At 32.3% G+C, this 18788-nt stretch overlaps 1 protein-coding gene across 1 annotated transcript in view; it reads left to right on the top strand.

The window, feature by feature from the left end:
* The window catches only part of RIMS2 (regulating synaptic membrane exocytosis 2), a 600787-nt gene that overhangs the window by 353029 nt on the left and 228970 nt on the right, over nt 1-18788 (top strand). The window contains exon 14 of the mRNA XM_049633018.1: nt 15872-15940. Coding sequence (XP_049488975.1) covers nt 15872-15940 — 69 coding nt within the window. The remainder of the gene's footprint in view (nt 1-15871; nt 15941-18788) is intronic.

Raw genomic sequence — 18788 nt, 5'->3', positions numbered from 1 at the left:
CTGGCCTCAGTAGTGAGGAATAATTGACTCTAGATGGACACTGTATCACATAAAAAAAGATCTTAAAGCAAGAAATGAAAGGGTAAACATGTTTTAAGTAACACAACTACATATAGAAAAGACTCAGTAATGGTTATAGGAATACAAAAATAATATATAACAATGTAAAATTCACAAGGGCTGGCATCTAATAAAAAATTACCGACCATGCAAAAGAGAGAGAGAGAGAAAAAAAAAGACCCATAAAAAGGATGTAAATCAAAGCTAAACTAAAAAAGAACTTGTACAGATGTTATAATTAGTAGACAAGGATATTAAACAGTTACAGAAGTGTATTCCTTGTGTTCAAAATGTTAAAGACATGAAAGACAGAAATAGACTCAAATGAAGCATTTGTAAATGAAAACTATAATGTCTAAAGTAAAAATATACTGAATGGGATTGACAACAATAAACATTGTAGAAAAAAAATTAGTGAACTTGGAGATACAGCAATAAAAACTATCCAAAATGAAGCATAAATAAAAATGTTTAAAAAAATAATAAAGTATCTGTGAGCAATGGACAATTTGAAGCTGCCCTAATACACAAGTAATTTAAGTCATGCAAGAGAGGAGAAGCAAATATTTGAAGAAATAATGGCTGAAAATTGTCCAAATTTCATGAAAACTATAAACCACATATCCAGGAAGCTCAATGAATTCCAAACACAAGAAACATACATAAGAATATATGAAGATACATCATAAGTAAATTCTTTAAAACCAATAATAAATAGAAAACCATAGAGCATCCAGAGAGAACAGACTCAATACATAACTGAGGAATAAATATGCCTGCAGATTTTTCACTAGAAACAGTGCAAGTACTCAGAGAAAAAGGGATCAATCTAGAACTCCATGCTTATTCATATTTCTTTTAAATCATGGTGAAGTAACAATGTTTTTGAAACATACAACTACTAACAGAACTCATCATCAGTAGATATGCACTACAACAATTGATAAAGTCAGTCCTTTAGGCACAAGAATAACGATACCAGGTGGTAATATAGCATATAGATGTATTTAAAAGAATGAGGAACACCAAAAATGATAACTGGATGGGTAAATATATGAGATTTATTCTTATTGTGTAAATAGTTTTAAATATAATTGGCTGTAAAACAAATAACAATGTAGCATAAGGTTTGGTACATATATATAAGTAAAATATATGACAATAGCAACAGGAAGATTAGAAAAGTAGAGGAAAGTAGAAGTGTATGGTTATAATGTCTTTATACTGTGCTATATGATAAGAAGTATGATATCACTTGAAAGCAGGTTGTAATAAGTTAAATATATACACTATAAATCCCCAAATCACAAAATGAAGGATTATAGCTAACTAATAAGCCAAAAGAAAAGATAAAATGGAACCATGACAGTATCCATTTCATCCAAAAGAATACAGAAAGTGAAGGAAATGGAACAAAGAACAGATGGGACAAATAGAAGATAAATAGCAAATTGATAGATGCAAACTAACCAAACCAATCACATTAAATGTAAATAGTCAAAATACTGCAGTTAAAAGGCAGAGATTATCAGATTGGATTTTTTAACAAGGCAAAGCCAGCTATATATTGCCTATAAGAAACCCACTTTAAATATGAAAACACAAAGAGTTTAATTTAAAGGGATGGAAAAGATATACCCTACTAATTTAAAGAAATATGAAGTACTACTTATATTAATATTAGACAAGTTAGACTTTAGAGTGAAGAATACTACCAAGGATAAAGTAGGTCATTTTGTAATAATAAAAGAGTAAATTGATCAAGAGAGCTTGTCAATCCTAAACATTTAAGGACATAATAATAGAGCTTCAAATTACAGGGAGAAAAATTTATAGAGAGATTGTTAGACTAGATTAAAACAAAACAAAACAAAACAAGAATCTAATCATGATGCTTCAAAAGCTCAACAAAAGTGGCAAACAACTAGTCTGACCCTGAGAATAAACACAAATCACGACCAATTTAACAAAAAGATTACGTTGGAAATACTTTGGGGAATGGCTTGGGAATACAATGAACAGTTATGCCATGAAATGACGTATAAGAAGTGGACAAATTTCTAGAAAACCACAAATTACAGAAACTGATCCAGCAAAATATAAGAAAACCATATAAAACTATAGCAACATAAAGAAGTTGAATTTGTGAAAAGAAAAACCTAGGACCAGAGGGCTTCACTGATGAATTCTATCAAACATGTAAAAGAAACTACCAATCTTTCTTACATTCTTTGAGGGAGAAAAAAAAAAAAAAGAAATAATCTCCATTCATTCTATGAGACCAACGTTATTCTAATACTAAAGGCAGACAAAATATCACAAGAATATGAAGACCAATATCTCATCAATGTAAACACAGAAATCCTCAAATATTAATAAATCAAATTTAGCAATATATAAAAAAGATTATTCACTTTAATCAAGAGGTATTTATCCCCAATGCAATATTTGGTTACTAACTAAATATCAAATGTAATTAAATGTATCAATAGAAAAAAGGACAAAATGACATGATCATGTGAAGAGATAAAGAAAAGGCTATGACAATAGTCAACACTCTTTCACAATAAAAACTATCAAAAAAGTAGGAATAGAAGGGAACTTTCTTGACCTGATAAAGGGGACTTTAAAATACCTACTGCTGACATCATTTTTTAATTGTAGAAGACTGAATGTTTTCTCCTTAACTGTAGACTAGGCAAGCATATCTGCTCTTACTATTTTTATTCAGTAGTGCACTGGAGATTCTAGTTAGGGCATTCAGTCAAGAAAAATAAATAAAAGCCATTCAGAATGGAAAGAAAGAAGCAAAACTTTCTTTATTCACAGATAACATGATTCTACATGTAGAAAACTCCAAAGAATCTACAAAAACTACTACAACTAATAAACAATGTCAGCAAGGTCCCAAGGTACATGAACACTATACAAAATAATTTATATTTTATATACTAGTAGCTAACATTTAAGAAAAAATTTTAGTGTTTATTTATTTTTGAGACAGACAGAGCATGAGCAGGGAAGGGGCAGAGAGAGAAGGAGACACAGAATCTGAAGCAGGCTCTAGGCTCTGAGGTGTCAGCACAGAGCCTGACGTGGGGCTCAAACTCTCCAACTGCGAGATCATGACCTGAACTGAAGTCAGACGCTCAACCCACTGAGCCACCCAGGCATCCCCACTAACATTTTGAAAAGAAAATTAAGAAGTATTTTGTTTCCCATAATATCAAACATTTTTAAATACTTATTAGTACATTTCATAGGATAAGTACAAACTTTCATGCTAAATAAATCACAAAATATTGCCAAACAAAATCAAAGGAAGATCTAAGTAAATGAAGAGATATTCCAAATTAATGGACTGGAAAATTCTTATTATTAAGATGGCAAGTCTCCTCTAGATTTGTCTACAGGTTCTATATAATCCCTAACAAAATCTAAGCAATATTTTTTGCTGTAATTAATAAACTGATCTTAAAAACTATATTGAAATGCACAAGATCTGGAACAGCCAAAAAGGAACAAATCTGAAAGACTTATACCTCCTGATTTCAAACTTACTACAAGACAACAGTAATCACAATATTGTGGAACTGGCGTAATGGAACCTAATTCAGAATTCAAAAATAAACCCTTATATTCAGTCAGTTGATTTACCAAACAGGTGCCAGGGCAATTCAATGGGGGGAAATTGTCTTTTTAGCTATTAATGCTGGAAGAATTGAATATCTACATGCAAAAAAGATTAAATTAGACTCCATCTCACACCATCCACAAAACCTAACTTAAAATGGATCATACACCGAAGTGTAAGAGCTAAAACTATCAAACTCTTAGAAGAAAACATAGGAGAAAAATCTTCATTACCTTGGATTAGGCAGAGATTTCTTCAATGCAATGGCAAAAGCAATATCAATAAAAGAACAAAGTGATAAATTGGACCTCATAAAAATTTTAAATGTTTGTGATTCAAAGACATCATTAAGAAGGTAAAGGAAAAGCCACAGACTTGGACAAATGTTTGTAAATTACATATTTGACAAAAGACTTGCATCCAGAATACATAAAGAACTCTTGAAAGTTAGTAGTGAGGGGACAAATAATGCAATCAAAATGCAAAATATTTGAATAGTCACTTCACTGAAGATGTGTGGATGGCAAATAAGTACATGAAAAGATCCCCAATGTCCTTAGTTAATAGTGAAATGCAAATTATAGCAACGATATGTCACTTTACATCCACTAAAATGAGTGTGATAAAAAAAGACAGTAACAATTTTTGGCAAGGTTTTTGAGAAAATGGAATCCTCATAAATTTGATGATGGAAATGTGTAATAGTGTAGCCCTTTGGAGGACAGTTTGGTAGTTTGTTAAAAATAAATTTTCTACGTGGCAAAGGAACTCACTCCTAGTTGTATACCCAACTGAAATAAAAATGAATGTCCACTCCAAGACTTGTACATGAATGTTTACACCAGTATTATTCATAATGGTCAATATTGGAACTAGTCCAAATATCCATCAGGTGGTGAATGGATAAATAAAAAATATCGTGTCCATACAGCGGATTGCTATAAATAACAAAATAGTGATACGTACCACCACATCATTTAACCTCAAAAAATATTAATGCTAAATTAAAGGTGCAATGCAAAAGGCCACGTGCTGTATGATTCCATTTATATAACATGTACAGAAAAGGCATATCTATAGAGCAGAGGTTAGATTAATAGTTGTCTGGCTGAGGGTAGGAATGGGGAATGACTGACAATGCATATGAGGAATTTGGGGGAATGGTGGAACTGTTCTAAATTTGGATTGTGTTGATTTTTACACGTCTTAAAATTTACTAAAAGTCACTGGATAGTATACTTAAAACCAATTAAATTTATGTTATATGAATTATACCTCAATTTTTTAAAATATGATGAGGAAACTACAGAATAGATAAAACCTCATCATGGTCAGAGGTGTTAATCCCCTTTATTCTTAGTAATTGATAGAACAAGTAGACAGAAAGCAGTAATATTAGAGAATATCAATAGTATCAACTAACTTGGCCTAATTAATGTTTATAGAACATTCCATATAACAATGTTATATGTTTATATATATATAAATATATATATACATATATAAATATATATATACATATACATATATATATAAAAATATATATATATAAATATATATATACATATATTGACTCTATGAAATCAATAAAATTGATCAACATTTAGGCAAAATGGACAGCAAAAAAAGAGAAGACAGAAATTGCCAAAATAAAAAAATAGCTGATATTGCTACAGATTCTACAAACATTAAAAGGATAGTAAGGAAAAATTATGAATAGATTTATGTCAATACATTTGATAACTTTTTTTTTTAACGTTTATTTATTTTTGAGACAGAGACAGAGCATGAACGGCGGAGGGTCAGAGAGAGGGAGACACAGAATCCGAAACAGGCTCCAGGCTCTGAGCTGTCAGCACAGAGCCTGACGCGGGGCTCGAACTCACGGACCGCGAGATCATGACCTGAGCCGAAGTCGGCCGCTTAACCGATTGAGCCACCCAGGCGCCCCAATACATTTGATAACTTAAAATAGAAAATTTATTTGAAAGACAAACTTGATGCCCACTCAAAAATTAATAAATAAATAACTTCAATAGCCCTATATCTATTAAAGAAATTGAATGTGTAGTTAAAAATTTTCCCACAAAGAAAATACAAGGACCAGATGTCTTAACCAATGAGGTGTACCAAACATGTAAGAACAATATAATACCAGTTCTACACAAGCTCTCCCAGAAAATTGTATATTTGAGAATGCTTCCCAACTAATTTGAGAGAAACATTACTGTGATACCAATACCTGACAAAGATACTAAAAGAAAGAAATCTACAGACCTTATAGAAATTATGTCAAATTTAGCAAATTGAATTTTAAAAATAGGTTTAGCAAAATAAAAATTTAGAAAATTGAATACCACAATACATAAAAAGGATAATGTAGAATGACCAAGTGGTGTTTATCTCAGTATTCAGTGTTTGTTTTTAACATTTGAAAATTAAAGTAGTATTATTCATCATACTTAAAAAAAAACAGAAAAAAGTCGTTATCTTAAAAGATTCAGAAAAAGCATTTGATAAAATCAAACATCCATTTCTGTTGGAAACAAACAAACAAACAAAAAACAGCCCTAAGCAAAGTGGAATACAAAAGTGAAATACAAAGTGGAATACTTTCTCAAAAAATACAGGGCGTTATCAAAACCTACAGCTGAAGTATACTTAGTGACAAAAGGCTGAAACCTTTCTTCCTGAGATCAGAGCAAGAAAAGGTTGTCTATTCTCCCTACTTCTATTCAGAATTGTACTGGTGGTTCTAACTGGTACATCAGGCAAGAAAAAGAAATAAAGGACATCCAGATTGAAAAGGAAGAAGTAAAATGTCTTAATTTGAATACATCTTTAGCTATATAGAAAGTCAGATGGAATCTACAAAAAAAGCTATTATATTTAAGAAGTGAGTTTATTAGCTTGTTGGATACAAGGTAAAGATAGGATATCAATTGTATTTATATGTACCTGCAAGGAACAATTGAAAATTGAAATTTAGAAATACAATGCCATTTAATAGTGTCAAAAATATGAAATGTTTAGGGGTAAATTTGAAAAATGCAAAAGATCTCTAAACTAAGAATTATAAAACACTGTAAAAACAAATTTTAAAAGAAATAACGGGAAAAAAAGTTTTCATGAGTCAGAAGAACTAATAGTATGTCAGTTTTCCCCAAATTCCCCAGACTCAATTCAGTTAAAAAATATCAACAGGTATTTTTACAAAAAACAATTACACATTTCTGTGTAAATTGACAGACTCTAAAAATTTATTTGAAAATGTGAATTACCCAGAATCACTAAAAACCACCTTGATGAAAGAAGATCAAAGTTGGAAGCCTTACAATAGTTGATTTCTGAACTTATTGTAAAGCTGTTGTAACTGAGATGTGATAAAAATAAATAAATGTATCAAAAGAACAGTATATAGAATCCAGATAAAAACCCACACATATATGGATGACTAATTTTCACAAAGCTGGAAAGGCAATTCAGTGGTGTAAGGATAGACTTTTCAACAAATAATGTGAGAGCCTATAGATATCCATATGTAAATTTAAAAAAAAAGAAAGAAGAGAAAGAAAAGAAAAGGAACTTCTATCAAATACAAAAGTATATGGTATATAACTCAAAATGGATCAGTGTAAACCCTAAAATTATAAAACTCCTAGGAGAAAACTTTGTCACTTTTGGTTAGGCAAAAATTTCTTAGGGCATTAAAATCATGTTTCATTAAATAACAAATCGATTAAACTGGATTTTCTCAAAATCTTTTTTTTGTTTTCTTTAAAGAACACTGGTCAGATAATGAAAAGCCAAGCCACAGGCTAGAAGAAATATTTGCAAATCACATATCTAATAAAAGCTTTGTATGTAAAATATATAGAGAACCATCAAAGCTCATGAATAACAAAACATAACAAAAAATGGACATAAGATTTGAAAAGATTTAAGACATAAGATTTCTTGTGGACATAAGATTTTAAAAAAGATTTAAGAGTGGAAAATAGACACATGAAAATATATTCAATGTAAGTCTTTAAGGAAATGTAACTGAGATTCCATTAGATCCTTCTTAGAATGGTTAAAATAAAAAAGACTATCTATACCAAGCATTGGGGAGGATGAGAAGTTATGAAAATTCTCATATACTATTAGTGGGACTTGTAAAATGTGACAGCCTCTTTGGAAAACACTTTCGCAGTTTTTCTTAAAATGTTCAATATACATCTACCATACAATTCAGTCATTCCACTATTAGGTCTTTACCAAAGAAAAGTGTAAATATTTGTGCATACAACTTACATATGAATGTTCATTGTAATTTGATTTGCAATAACCAAATAACCCAAATGCCCTTCAACTGGGTAATGGATAAACAAACTGTGGTACACCCATAATAGATAATATTATTTAGCAATAAAAAAGAATGAACTATTGATTAACATGACAACATTGATGAATCTCAGAATAATTATACTAAGTGAAAGAAGAGAGAAAAAATGCTAGTATGATTCCATTTATATACAATTCTAAGAAATGCAAACTAATGAATTAAATAGAAAACTAACAAAAGAAAAATAGCTAACTGAATTCCTTTATCTACAAATATTAATATGTTGGAAGTTAAAATAAGTCTTTTAATACAAAGAAAACACTAGACTCAGACATTCTTTTCAAGTACTTCATACTTAATCTTAACATATTATCTCACCTTAATAAAACTCACATAATATACATAAAAGGAGTATTTCCAAGCTCATTTACAAGGAAAACATAATTTTTATACCAAAAATCAACAAATCCATTCCCAAAAAAGGAAATTTATAGACCCATTTCAGTCTTAAATATAAATGACAAAAATAGCTACATAAAACAGCAAATCAAATCCAATAGTTTTATAAAATTCTATAAATGTGATTTAAAACATTTACAAATCAAAAGAGAAAAATAGGGGTGCCTGAGTGGCTCAATCAGTTAAGCATCCAACTCTTGATTTCGACTCAGGTCATGATCTCGTGGTTTGTGAGTTCAAGCCCCACATCAGGCTCTGCACTGACCGTGTGGTGCCTGCTTGGGATTCTCCGTCTCCCTCTTTTTGTGCCCCTTCCCTGCTCCCGCTCACTCTCTTTCAGAAGAAAAAAACAATAAAGGAGAAAAAATATGTTCATTGCTTATTAATGAATTAAAAATTTTTATAGAATTCAACATAAATTCATAATGATACCTGTTAGCAAATTATGAATTAGAAACTTCCTCAATCTGATAAAAGGTCTATTACAGGAAATCTTAAATGGCCAATGATAGAATTGTTCCTTAAAACAAACACGAACAAGAGTGTGAGTATAATGGAGATCCTAATGCAATAAGAAAAGACGAATTTGAAAATAATAAGGATTCAAAGGAAGAAATGAAACTGTCATTATTTGTAGATGATATAATTGTTTTCCTCAAACTCTGGAAAGAATCTGCAAACAAATTATGGTTTACCAAGATGTCTGGATATAAGGGCAATATGTGAAGGTCAGTTGCATTTCCTTACACCAGTAATAAAGAGATATACTTTATAATAGTAACAAAATCAAATACCTAGGAATAAATCTTACAAGAGTTATATAGAAGTACTATAGGGAAAAATTTTAAAGTTTTAGTAAGAGACATAAAAGAACATCTAAGTGGATATGTGACATAACCGTTGATATGAAGACATCATTAATTGTTAATTTCCCTATTTGACATATATATTTAATTCAGTTCCAATCCTATCTGATATCTTCATGGAAACTAATGAGTAGATTCTAAGTAGAGGACAAAAGAGCCAAAAAATAGCTAGAAGGATTCTTATGGAAGCAGGGAGGAGAAACTTCCTTTGTCAGGTACCAACATTTACTGTATTTGACACAGTGTGCAACTGGCATGAGAATCAATCAGTGGAATAATATTAAGAGCCCAGAAGCAGACTCTTTTATGTGAGACTCTTTTTTTTTTTTTAATTTATTTATTTCGGAGGGGGTGCAGAGAGAGAGTGGGAGAGAGGGTATTGAGTGGGTTTTGAGGAGGGCACCTGTTGGGATGCCCAGGCTTGCACTGTCAGTACAGAGGCCCATGTGGGGCTCAAGTTTACAAACTGGGAGATCATAATCTGAGCTGAAATCAGGTCAGATGCTGAACCAACCAAGCCACCCAGGTGACCCGAGACCGTCTTTTTTTTTTTTTTTTTTTTTTAATATGAAACTTATTGTCAAATTGGTTTCCATACAACACCCAGTGCTCATCCCAACAGGTGCCCTCCTCAATACCCATCACCCACTCTCCCCTCCCTCCCACCCCCCATCAACCCTCAGATTGTTCTCAGTTTTCAATAGTCTCTTATGGTTGGGCTCCCTCCCTCTCTCTTTTTTTTTTTTTTTTGTCTTCCTTCCCCTCCCCCATAGTCTTCTGTTAAATTTCTCAGGATCCACATAAGAGTGACCTGTCTTTTATAAGGATCTGAGGTAACATGTCAGACCAAAAGAAGAAAAGTAAACAATTAAATAAATTGAGCTGGAAAAAAAAATACTATCCATAAAAAATGAACATAGATGAAATCAGATCCCTATCCTGCAACATGTATATCAACTCTAGATGGATTAAGGACAGTTAAAGTTCAGTCAGGAAGCTGAAGTACTATTAGAGATATGGAATAAAATATTTATTATAAATATTTTAAACCACAAAATTGTAGAAGCTGGTAATTCCTTGTAAGAAGGTTTATAAGAAAATGGTTGAAGAATCTGAAAAAAGTCATGTGCCAGAGGCAACAGAGGAGAGCTAGTAAAGAACTTTGGAGGGTTGTTGCCCTTTCATTTACTAGTGGTCTTGAAGTCACCGTAGGTCATAGGACAAGTTGGGAGGGAAAAGTGCATGCAAAACGTCCCTTCATGATTTTATGGGTGGCCTGCAGAAGTTCTGTGGATCCTTTGTCACAAAGCTTCAGATGTACTTGGCGCAGGACTGGGGGAATCTGAAGGAAGAGGTCTAGCAGGACCTGGAACCAGAGAAACATCTAAAATCCCAGACTTGGTTATATCATACCTATTTTAAAAACTAGAAAGAATTGGAAAGAGAAATTGAAAATCACAATCATCGTAACAGTCTCTCATAAATGTGAACTATAGAATTGATGAACTTGAATAAACAGAACATTCTCCCAACCGAGAATATACATTCTCTTCATCTACAAATGAAACTTTCGTAAAATGTTGCTATAAATTTTTAAGTAGTACATTCGTATGGTATAAATTTAAAAGTAAAAAAAAAAATTCTTACCCCTCTGTTTCTCAAACATCTAGTTCTCCTTACTTGAATGAACTCTGACTGGTTTCTGTATGTTTGCAGAGATAGGCTATGTTTACATAAACAGACATGTATGGGTTTTTCCTCTTTTGTTCTGATATAAATAGTGACATAGTATGATTATTGTGTGCCCTCTGCTTTTCATTTTTAATCTCTATTCTTTTAGTAGTAACTATTGACATTACAATATGCACACTTAGCAAAGTAACATTAACACCTCTACCTTTTTTTCCAAACTGCATAAATTAAAATCTGATTTGTACTCTCACCCCCAATATTTAATATATTACCAGAATATATAGCCTTCCAATTAGTAATTTATTATAATATTGCCATTTTGTTCATTCAGAGTTTATTTAGATTGACCTGAATTTTTACCACTTTCTTTGCTTCCCACCTTTTTCTTTTCATTTTATACTTTTTTTTTTTTCTGGGATGAATTTCTCTGTTTTTGAAGTACACATATTTTAGAACTTCTTTCAGTGAAGATCTGGAAACAGGCTGTGCTTTCATGAATATGTCTTCATTTCTCTGTTCCTGATGAAAAGTTTAGCTGTGTATGAAATTCTAGAATTACCTTTATCTTCTCTCAGCACCCTGACAATGTTAATAACTCTGGCTTCCAACTTTGCAGAAAAGTCTCTCCATTTATTTAAATTTTCTTACATTGCTAGCAGTTGTTTTGAGTTAAATTGTGTCCCACTGGAAGTATAGGTCTTCACTTCCAGTACCTGAAGATGTGACCTTATTTGTAAATAGGGTCTTTGTAGAAGTAGTCAAGTGTTCAATTTTGAGGTCACAAGAATAGACTTAATCCAATATGACTGACTTCCTTATAAAAAGGGGAAATTTGGACACAGATAGACATGGACAGAGGGAAGACAATACGAAGACCTGGGAGAAGACAGCCATGTGACTAGAATGCCGTATCTACAAGTGAAAGAGAGCCAAGGATTGCTAGCAAACACCAGAAGCTAGAAGAGAAAAGGGAGGATTCTCCCCTGGCCCTGCTGACACCCCGATTTCGGACTTCTAGCCTCCAGAACTGTGAGACGATAAATTTCTGTTGTTATAAGCCACCCAAAGTGTTCGGTACTTTGTTACAGCAGCCCTAAGAAGCAAATACAGTTGTGTTTTGTGGTTGGCGATATACGTGTTTTGCACATTTTTGGTTAAATGTACTCGTAAATTTTTCATGTGTTTGGGTATTCTTGTAAGCGATAGTGGCTTTGAAATTTATATTCCAGTTATCCATTGCTATTCTCTAAGAAATATAGTTCATTTATGTATGTTGACTATGTATATATTCTGCAATCTTGCTAAATTGTTAGTCTTAATAAGTTTTTTATAGCTTCCTTAGGAGTTTTAAGCTACCTGATCATGTTACTACTTGCTTTCTAATCTGTATGCCTTTCAGTTCTTTTCCTTGCTGTATTGTACTGTAATGCAATGCAGTGCTGAACAGAAAGGGTTGGAGTGGACATCCCTAGCTAATTCTTTGTCTTAGGAGGATTGCATTCTATATGTCATGAGTGTGATGTTACCTACAGATTTTTTTGTGCGTGCCCTTTATTGATTTGAGGAAATTTCCCTTGGGCTGGTTAGCTGAGATGTTTTATCATGAATGGGGGGCAAACTTTATCAAATAATTCTTCTACATCTATTGAAATATTTTTAAACTTGTAGGCGTAAATGAACTAACTTCAATATACATAAAGTAAACTAGAAAGAAAAATTAACAAATTCACCACCATTGAAGAAGTTTCCATTTTAATTTTTCTCAATCACTGGTAGGCCAGGCAAACAAAAATTTAGGAAAGATACAAAAGGATCAAACCACATAGTTCTCCTGTCAAATAAAGAAGTCTGCATCTTATAAATAATGAATTTGTATTCTTCTGTTATATCCTTGAAACATTTGTAAGAATTATTAATATACTATTTAATAATTCATTTTCTGACAAATTTCAAAAACTTGACAATATAGTCTATTTTCTTCAACGCCAGTGTTACTATGTCAATTTTTTTTTAAAAAATAATAAACTATAATCATATATTTGAAAAATTTTGAAAATAGACACCTTAATGAACATTTTCTTTTAAGATTTATTATCTCTGCAATTATCATGTGTTATTCAGTCAATTGTGCCTTGGACTTAATGATGTATGGTAAATATCTAATAGACTCAAGAAGAAAATACCTAGACCTGAACTTTAAATAATACACTATATATAAATATTTTAGTAATGTAGAAAAATACTCAGAGGGGGAAGGTTTATGTTAATAAAGATTAAAAGGCTGAAAATTTTGGCATATTCATCCAATTTAAGAGTTTAGCAAAAGAAGTGAAATAAATTCAAAGTAGAAAGAAAAACATCGTAACTATAAAAGCAGAAATCAATCAAGTGCAAAACAAATTTCCAGTGGAGCCCATTAGTCCCTTGAAATGGCAAAATAAACCTTTAGTGAAATTTATTGACAGAGTAAAAAGAATAAAAAGAAGGTTCAGACAGCAAATGGAAACGTTTCCATCAAATGGAAACAATAAATAGTATGATAAAATTATGAGCATTGGAGCAAACACTGAAACTGGGACAAAGTGGACAAATTGCTATGAAAAATATAACTCACTGAACCTTGAGTCAATAGGTCATTCTATGTCTACTGAAAATGGACGTATATGTTATACATATGGAAAGAGCAAAGTTGCATCCATATCTCATACTGTACATAAACTCAGTGCAAGGTAGACAAGGATGTAAGTGCTAAAGCAAAGTTTATAAATTTCAGAAAAAATATGAAAATATCTCTGTTCATAATCTCAGGAATGATTTCCTAAACAAGACATTGAACACACTACTTTTCAAAGGGAAGATTGATATATTCAGTGACATTAAACTTAAGTACTTGAATTCCTCAGGATGTTAAATGACAACATCCAAGTAGAGACAACATCATTGCATGTATTTAACCTCTGTAGAATCACTAGCAAAAATAGATCAACTTCCGTCAGGAAAGTAACAACATTTGGAAGGAAGCAACATTTTAAAATCACATATTTCCTCTACGCACAACCCCATACAAAACAACTTATGAAGACTGATAAAATGAACTTCATTTTTTTGCTGGTGTCATTCTTATCTTACTTCAGAGGCAGATCTGATTCTTGACCAATACCAAAAGCATGTAATCTTTATACCCTAGTGTACCTGGCACATGAAACTAATCATTACCCTGTCCTTGAGCATTTGCATTTTACAAGGTGAGATCTTGTTACCAGATGAGTAGCAATTCTTATTCTGGTTCTCCTCGACAGCTTCGTCTGTGGTATCATTTTTTTTCTCATACATCCATTTAGAATGTATAGTGTATAATAATTCTGTAAATCCTTTTGTGCCTAGTCTTTTGGGATGTTGTGTGGTAATTATAGTTTCCATATCAATTGGGGCTATACGAAAGAGCCTGTGGTTTGATTGAGTTTAAAATTTTATGATACAAGCTTCGGATGGAAAATAGTGAACTCATTCTATGGGACCACATGATCAAAACAGATAGATAGATGTTTTTAATGTACCCATTAAAAGGTGGAAAACAAGAGTCCTTTCAACAGACGCTTCCCTCTCTCAGGAGGGCAGGGGTTCGAGCAAAAAAAAAAAAAAAAAAAAAAAAAAGAAAAGAAAGAAAAAGAAAAAAATGTGTAGAATATTTCTAATAGAAAGTTGCAAATGTTGGAGTGCATTCCTACAATGTTTGATTATTGCTACTTTAGACACCATACCCAACGTGAGCTCTTAGTGTTTTATAAACCTTATGGAAATTATTTACTTTCTGATAACTGAAGTTAGTCTATTTAATGACTAATGTGTAGTATAAGTAGACAGACGAAAGAAGTCTTTCTTGAAATAGCAACACTGTTTTCATTTACCATTAAGCATTTTCTGATTATAAGAAATAAAAAAACTATAACAACAGATTCTATTGTGTGAGATGTGCCTATTTTAAGACACATGTAGGAGATGAGAGATATTTAAAAACATTATAACATGTTTATATATGTGATGTATTTCATAATTACATGTGAAGGAAATCTGCCTTAGCCATCAATTTAGTGGCATTTTTGCCATAGCATGATTAACACTTTAAAATTTTGTAAGAGATTTCTTTTGTAATAGAAACTCACACACAGAGGTCTTGTATTATGATAATTATTACTGCTCTGTTTTAGGCTATTTCTTAGAAAAGATAACATTTCACAATTTAAATGTATTAATAAGCTTGTGGATGATTTATTTCTCATTTTCTTTTCAAACCAGTGGAGGAACAGCTAAACTAATACTAAAAGAAAGGTGTCTCTTAAATGATGCTTCTTCTCCATGAGTGTGAAAAAGGAAGAATGGGGTACATTTAATTTATTAGTCATGCATATTAGAAAAAAGCCCATGAATGCTTTTGAAATAACATACTGTCTTGCTTTGAAACTTGTATAGACTTAAGTGTCTTTGTCTAAAAGCATCTAAAACTGACTTGACTTCGCTATTTTTAACTTAGCTTTTTGTTCAATAGATTTTATCAATCAGCATCAAACCACTTACATATATTATTTGGTATTTAATATCATTTCAAGTTTTAGGACATTTAGGAAATTTTTTAAGCATAATTTAAGAACAATATCTTTACATCATGAAATATGTGTGAAAGTAAGTGTGAGCGCACAATGACTTTCTCTACTTTTTATTCTCAGGTGTGTTTCATTCAAAATCCTTTCATTTGGTTTTCAGGTTGATGAGGAGTTTTTTTTTTTTTCCCTTAATAATCAGCAATTTTAATTATTCCTGTTGTTTGCTTCATAGGGTCAAAAAGAATAAGTGACAGTGAAGTGTCTGACTATGACTGTGATGATGGAATTGGTATAGTATCAGGTAAGAATTGCAGAATTCCTGTGTAGTAATAAGAAGGAAGTGTTATTCACTATTTACCAAAAAAGTAGATTAAATAATGAATAAAATGAGAGAGAAATAACTTGCCTCTTTTTCCCCTTCCCCCAAACAACATTATGGCACTTTAACCTCCTGAATAATTCCAGTTGCTGGAACTCTTATCAATTGTTTGATTGAATATTATTATTGAAAGATGTAAGATAAGTGAATATTTCTAAGTTTTGTATTTTTAAACTACTCAAAAATAAGGATTTCACCATAAATTTGGAGAGCTATTGTGTAATTAAAACTTCTTTATACTGCATAGCCATGTGAAAAATATGAAAATCTTTTTGATGTCACCAACATACCCAAATATGTCAAATATTTGAATGTGCTTTTTGAAAAAATTTTTACTGTGTTGTGTTGATTACGTATCAGGTACTGCTTGATTTTGAAATTATGTTATTGAAGTTTAAAATATTGCCTGATTTATGGTTAGAGATTTATCTGGGACTTAAACAAATGTGAAAATGACTTCAAATCCTTGAAATCTGTCACCATTAGAAAGTTGAAGCATCTCCATATTCTTTTTATAAACATGAAAATCAGGATTATGGTATCGTGGTTTCTGAAATATTATCTTTCCATAGGCTCATAACTTTCGTAAATGGTGTACTAATTACATTTACATAAGTATCATACTAACTAAGATTTACACATGTTAATTCTGTTAAAAATATTTTTTCCTTGGGGCACCTGGGTGGCTCAGTCAGTTAGGCATCTGACTTCAGCTCAGGTCATGATCTCGTGGTTTGTGGGTTTGAGTCCCGTGTCGGGCTCTGTGCTGACGGCTCGAAGCCTGGAGCCTGCTTCGGATTCTGTGTCTCCCTCTATCTCTCTCTGCCCCTCTCCCACTCAACCTCTCTCTCTCTCAAAAATAAATAAACATTAAAATTTTTTTTTAATATATTTTTTCTTGTTTTTAATGTTTTTGTTTTTTCTTTTTTTTGTGGGGAGAGAGGAAGAGTGTGAACAGGGGAGGGGCAGAGGAAAGGTGAATCTTTTCCTTCTTTTTAATGTTTATTTACTTATTGAGAGAGAGAGAGAGAGAGAGAGAGCAAGCATGAGTAGGGGAGGGGAAGGGAGAGTGTTAGAGAGAGGGGGAAAGAGAGAGAATCCCAGGCAGGCTCCAGGCTGGTTGTTAGCCCAGAGCCAGACTTGAATTCATGAACCATGAGATTTCAACCTGAGAGAAATCAAGAGTGGGACACCTACCTGACTGAGCCATCCAGATGCCCCAGAAGGAAAGAGAACCTTAAGCAGGCTCCATGCCCGGTGCAGAACCCGACAGGGGGCTTGATCCCACAACCGTGAGATCATGACCTGAGCTGAAATCAGGAGTCAAAAATCAGACGCTTGACAGACTAAGCCACCCAGACACCCCAATGTTCTTTCTTTTAAAGCTCTATCATTAACAATTCTTTCAACAGAGAATAAATGCTTCAGTCAATAGTTTAATAATTTGACTGTCAGATCAAGCATATCATCCTATATTTCTGTGAAATTTTTCCTAAGGTATTTTAAGTGTGAATTGTATATATATCTATACAGAGAAACTCCCTTACCCCCCCCCCCATGTTAAGTAGCATTTTAAACAACTAGTATAAAAATATAAAAAATAAAATAAACAACTAGTATAAGTCAAGACACCAGTAATCTCTTAATACTTTGTTCCCCATATGCAGAGATTTGTTTTCAACTGCATATTACATACCTGTCAAATTCAAAGTATTAGTTGCAACCATTCAAAACCCTTTTTTAATGTGAACTATCAACCTTTTCTCAATAATGAACAGTTTCAGCTGCTTTATTTAGTTTTTCCAAGTTTCCAAGGCAGGTGTCTTGAAAATTAACTATGTCAGAGGTAATATTTCCCGTTTGCTTACTTTGTTTATTCTAAGTCAGAGGTAATTTTTACATTTGCATTGCTAATATTCTTCAAAGTAAATAGAATCTTTGATTGATATTGAAATTTAGGTTTCTCAGGGAAGCAATTACTGGCATGGATTTTGTACTCCAGTGGTGTACTGAGTAGAAGAATGAGAATGGTTATAAACCAGCTATTCTTTGAACAAGTCAACTCACCCCACAATGCAGATAAATGGAATGTGTGTGTGTGTGTGTGTGTGTGCGCGCACAGTATGAGTTTATAGCCACTTAGACCATTAGTATTGTTTTCTACTCTGACCTGAAACAATATGCAAATAAATGCACATAATTTATTTTCCAATGGGAAGGTAGAGTGATGTTTTGATAATTGGCTCTTAAACATCACATATAATATTCTGATTTCCTAAGCTAATTACCTAACCCCAATACTCATTTTTTATCACTTCTGAGTAGCTCTGTACATTATGAGTCATGAACATTTTCTTAAAACTCTATATTTCTGTTTAGTTTTCCTGTGACTGCATTATTTAAGTGTTCTTCTTATACCAACTCTTCCTCTTTTTCTCAATAGTCTCTCTTAAACTACGTGATCATCTCTTTTGTCTCTAAATATTCCCCTACCTTGGATGTCAGTGATGCTCTTTTTATAAATGACTCTCAAATCATTATCAACAGTCCTATTGTCTTTCCCAAGATTCTTTTCCATGTGTGTAACTGTTTGCCTATATGCCTGAAAATGTTGTTATCTCCCCCCCTCCAAACTGGTAAACCTTCTAAACTTCTCTAACTCTTTGTAGGATACTCTTAACTTCCTAAGGGGCTAATCAAATGTTAAGATTCATTTATTTCTTCCCTTTTTTTGATCTTGTATCTGATCACAAATTGTTGTTGATTCATA

The sequence above is a fragment of the Panthera uncia genome, chromosome F2, assembly GCF_023721935.1.
Source record: "Panthera uncia isolate 11264 chromosome F2, Puncia_PCG_1.0, whole genome shotgun sequence".
NCBI lineage: Eukaryota > Metazoa > Chordata > Mammalia > Carnivora > Felidae > Panthera > Panthera uncia.
The sequence above is the reverse complement of the archived record's forward strand: the minus strand, read 5'-3'. Positions and strand labels throughout refer to the sequence as shown.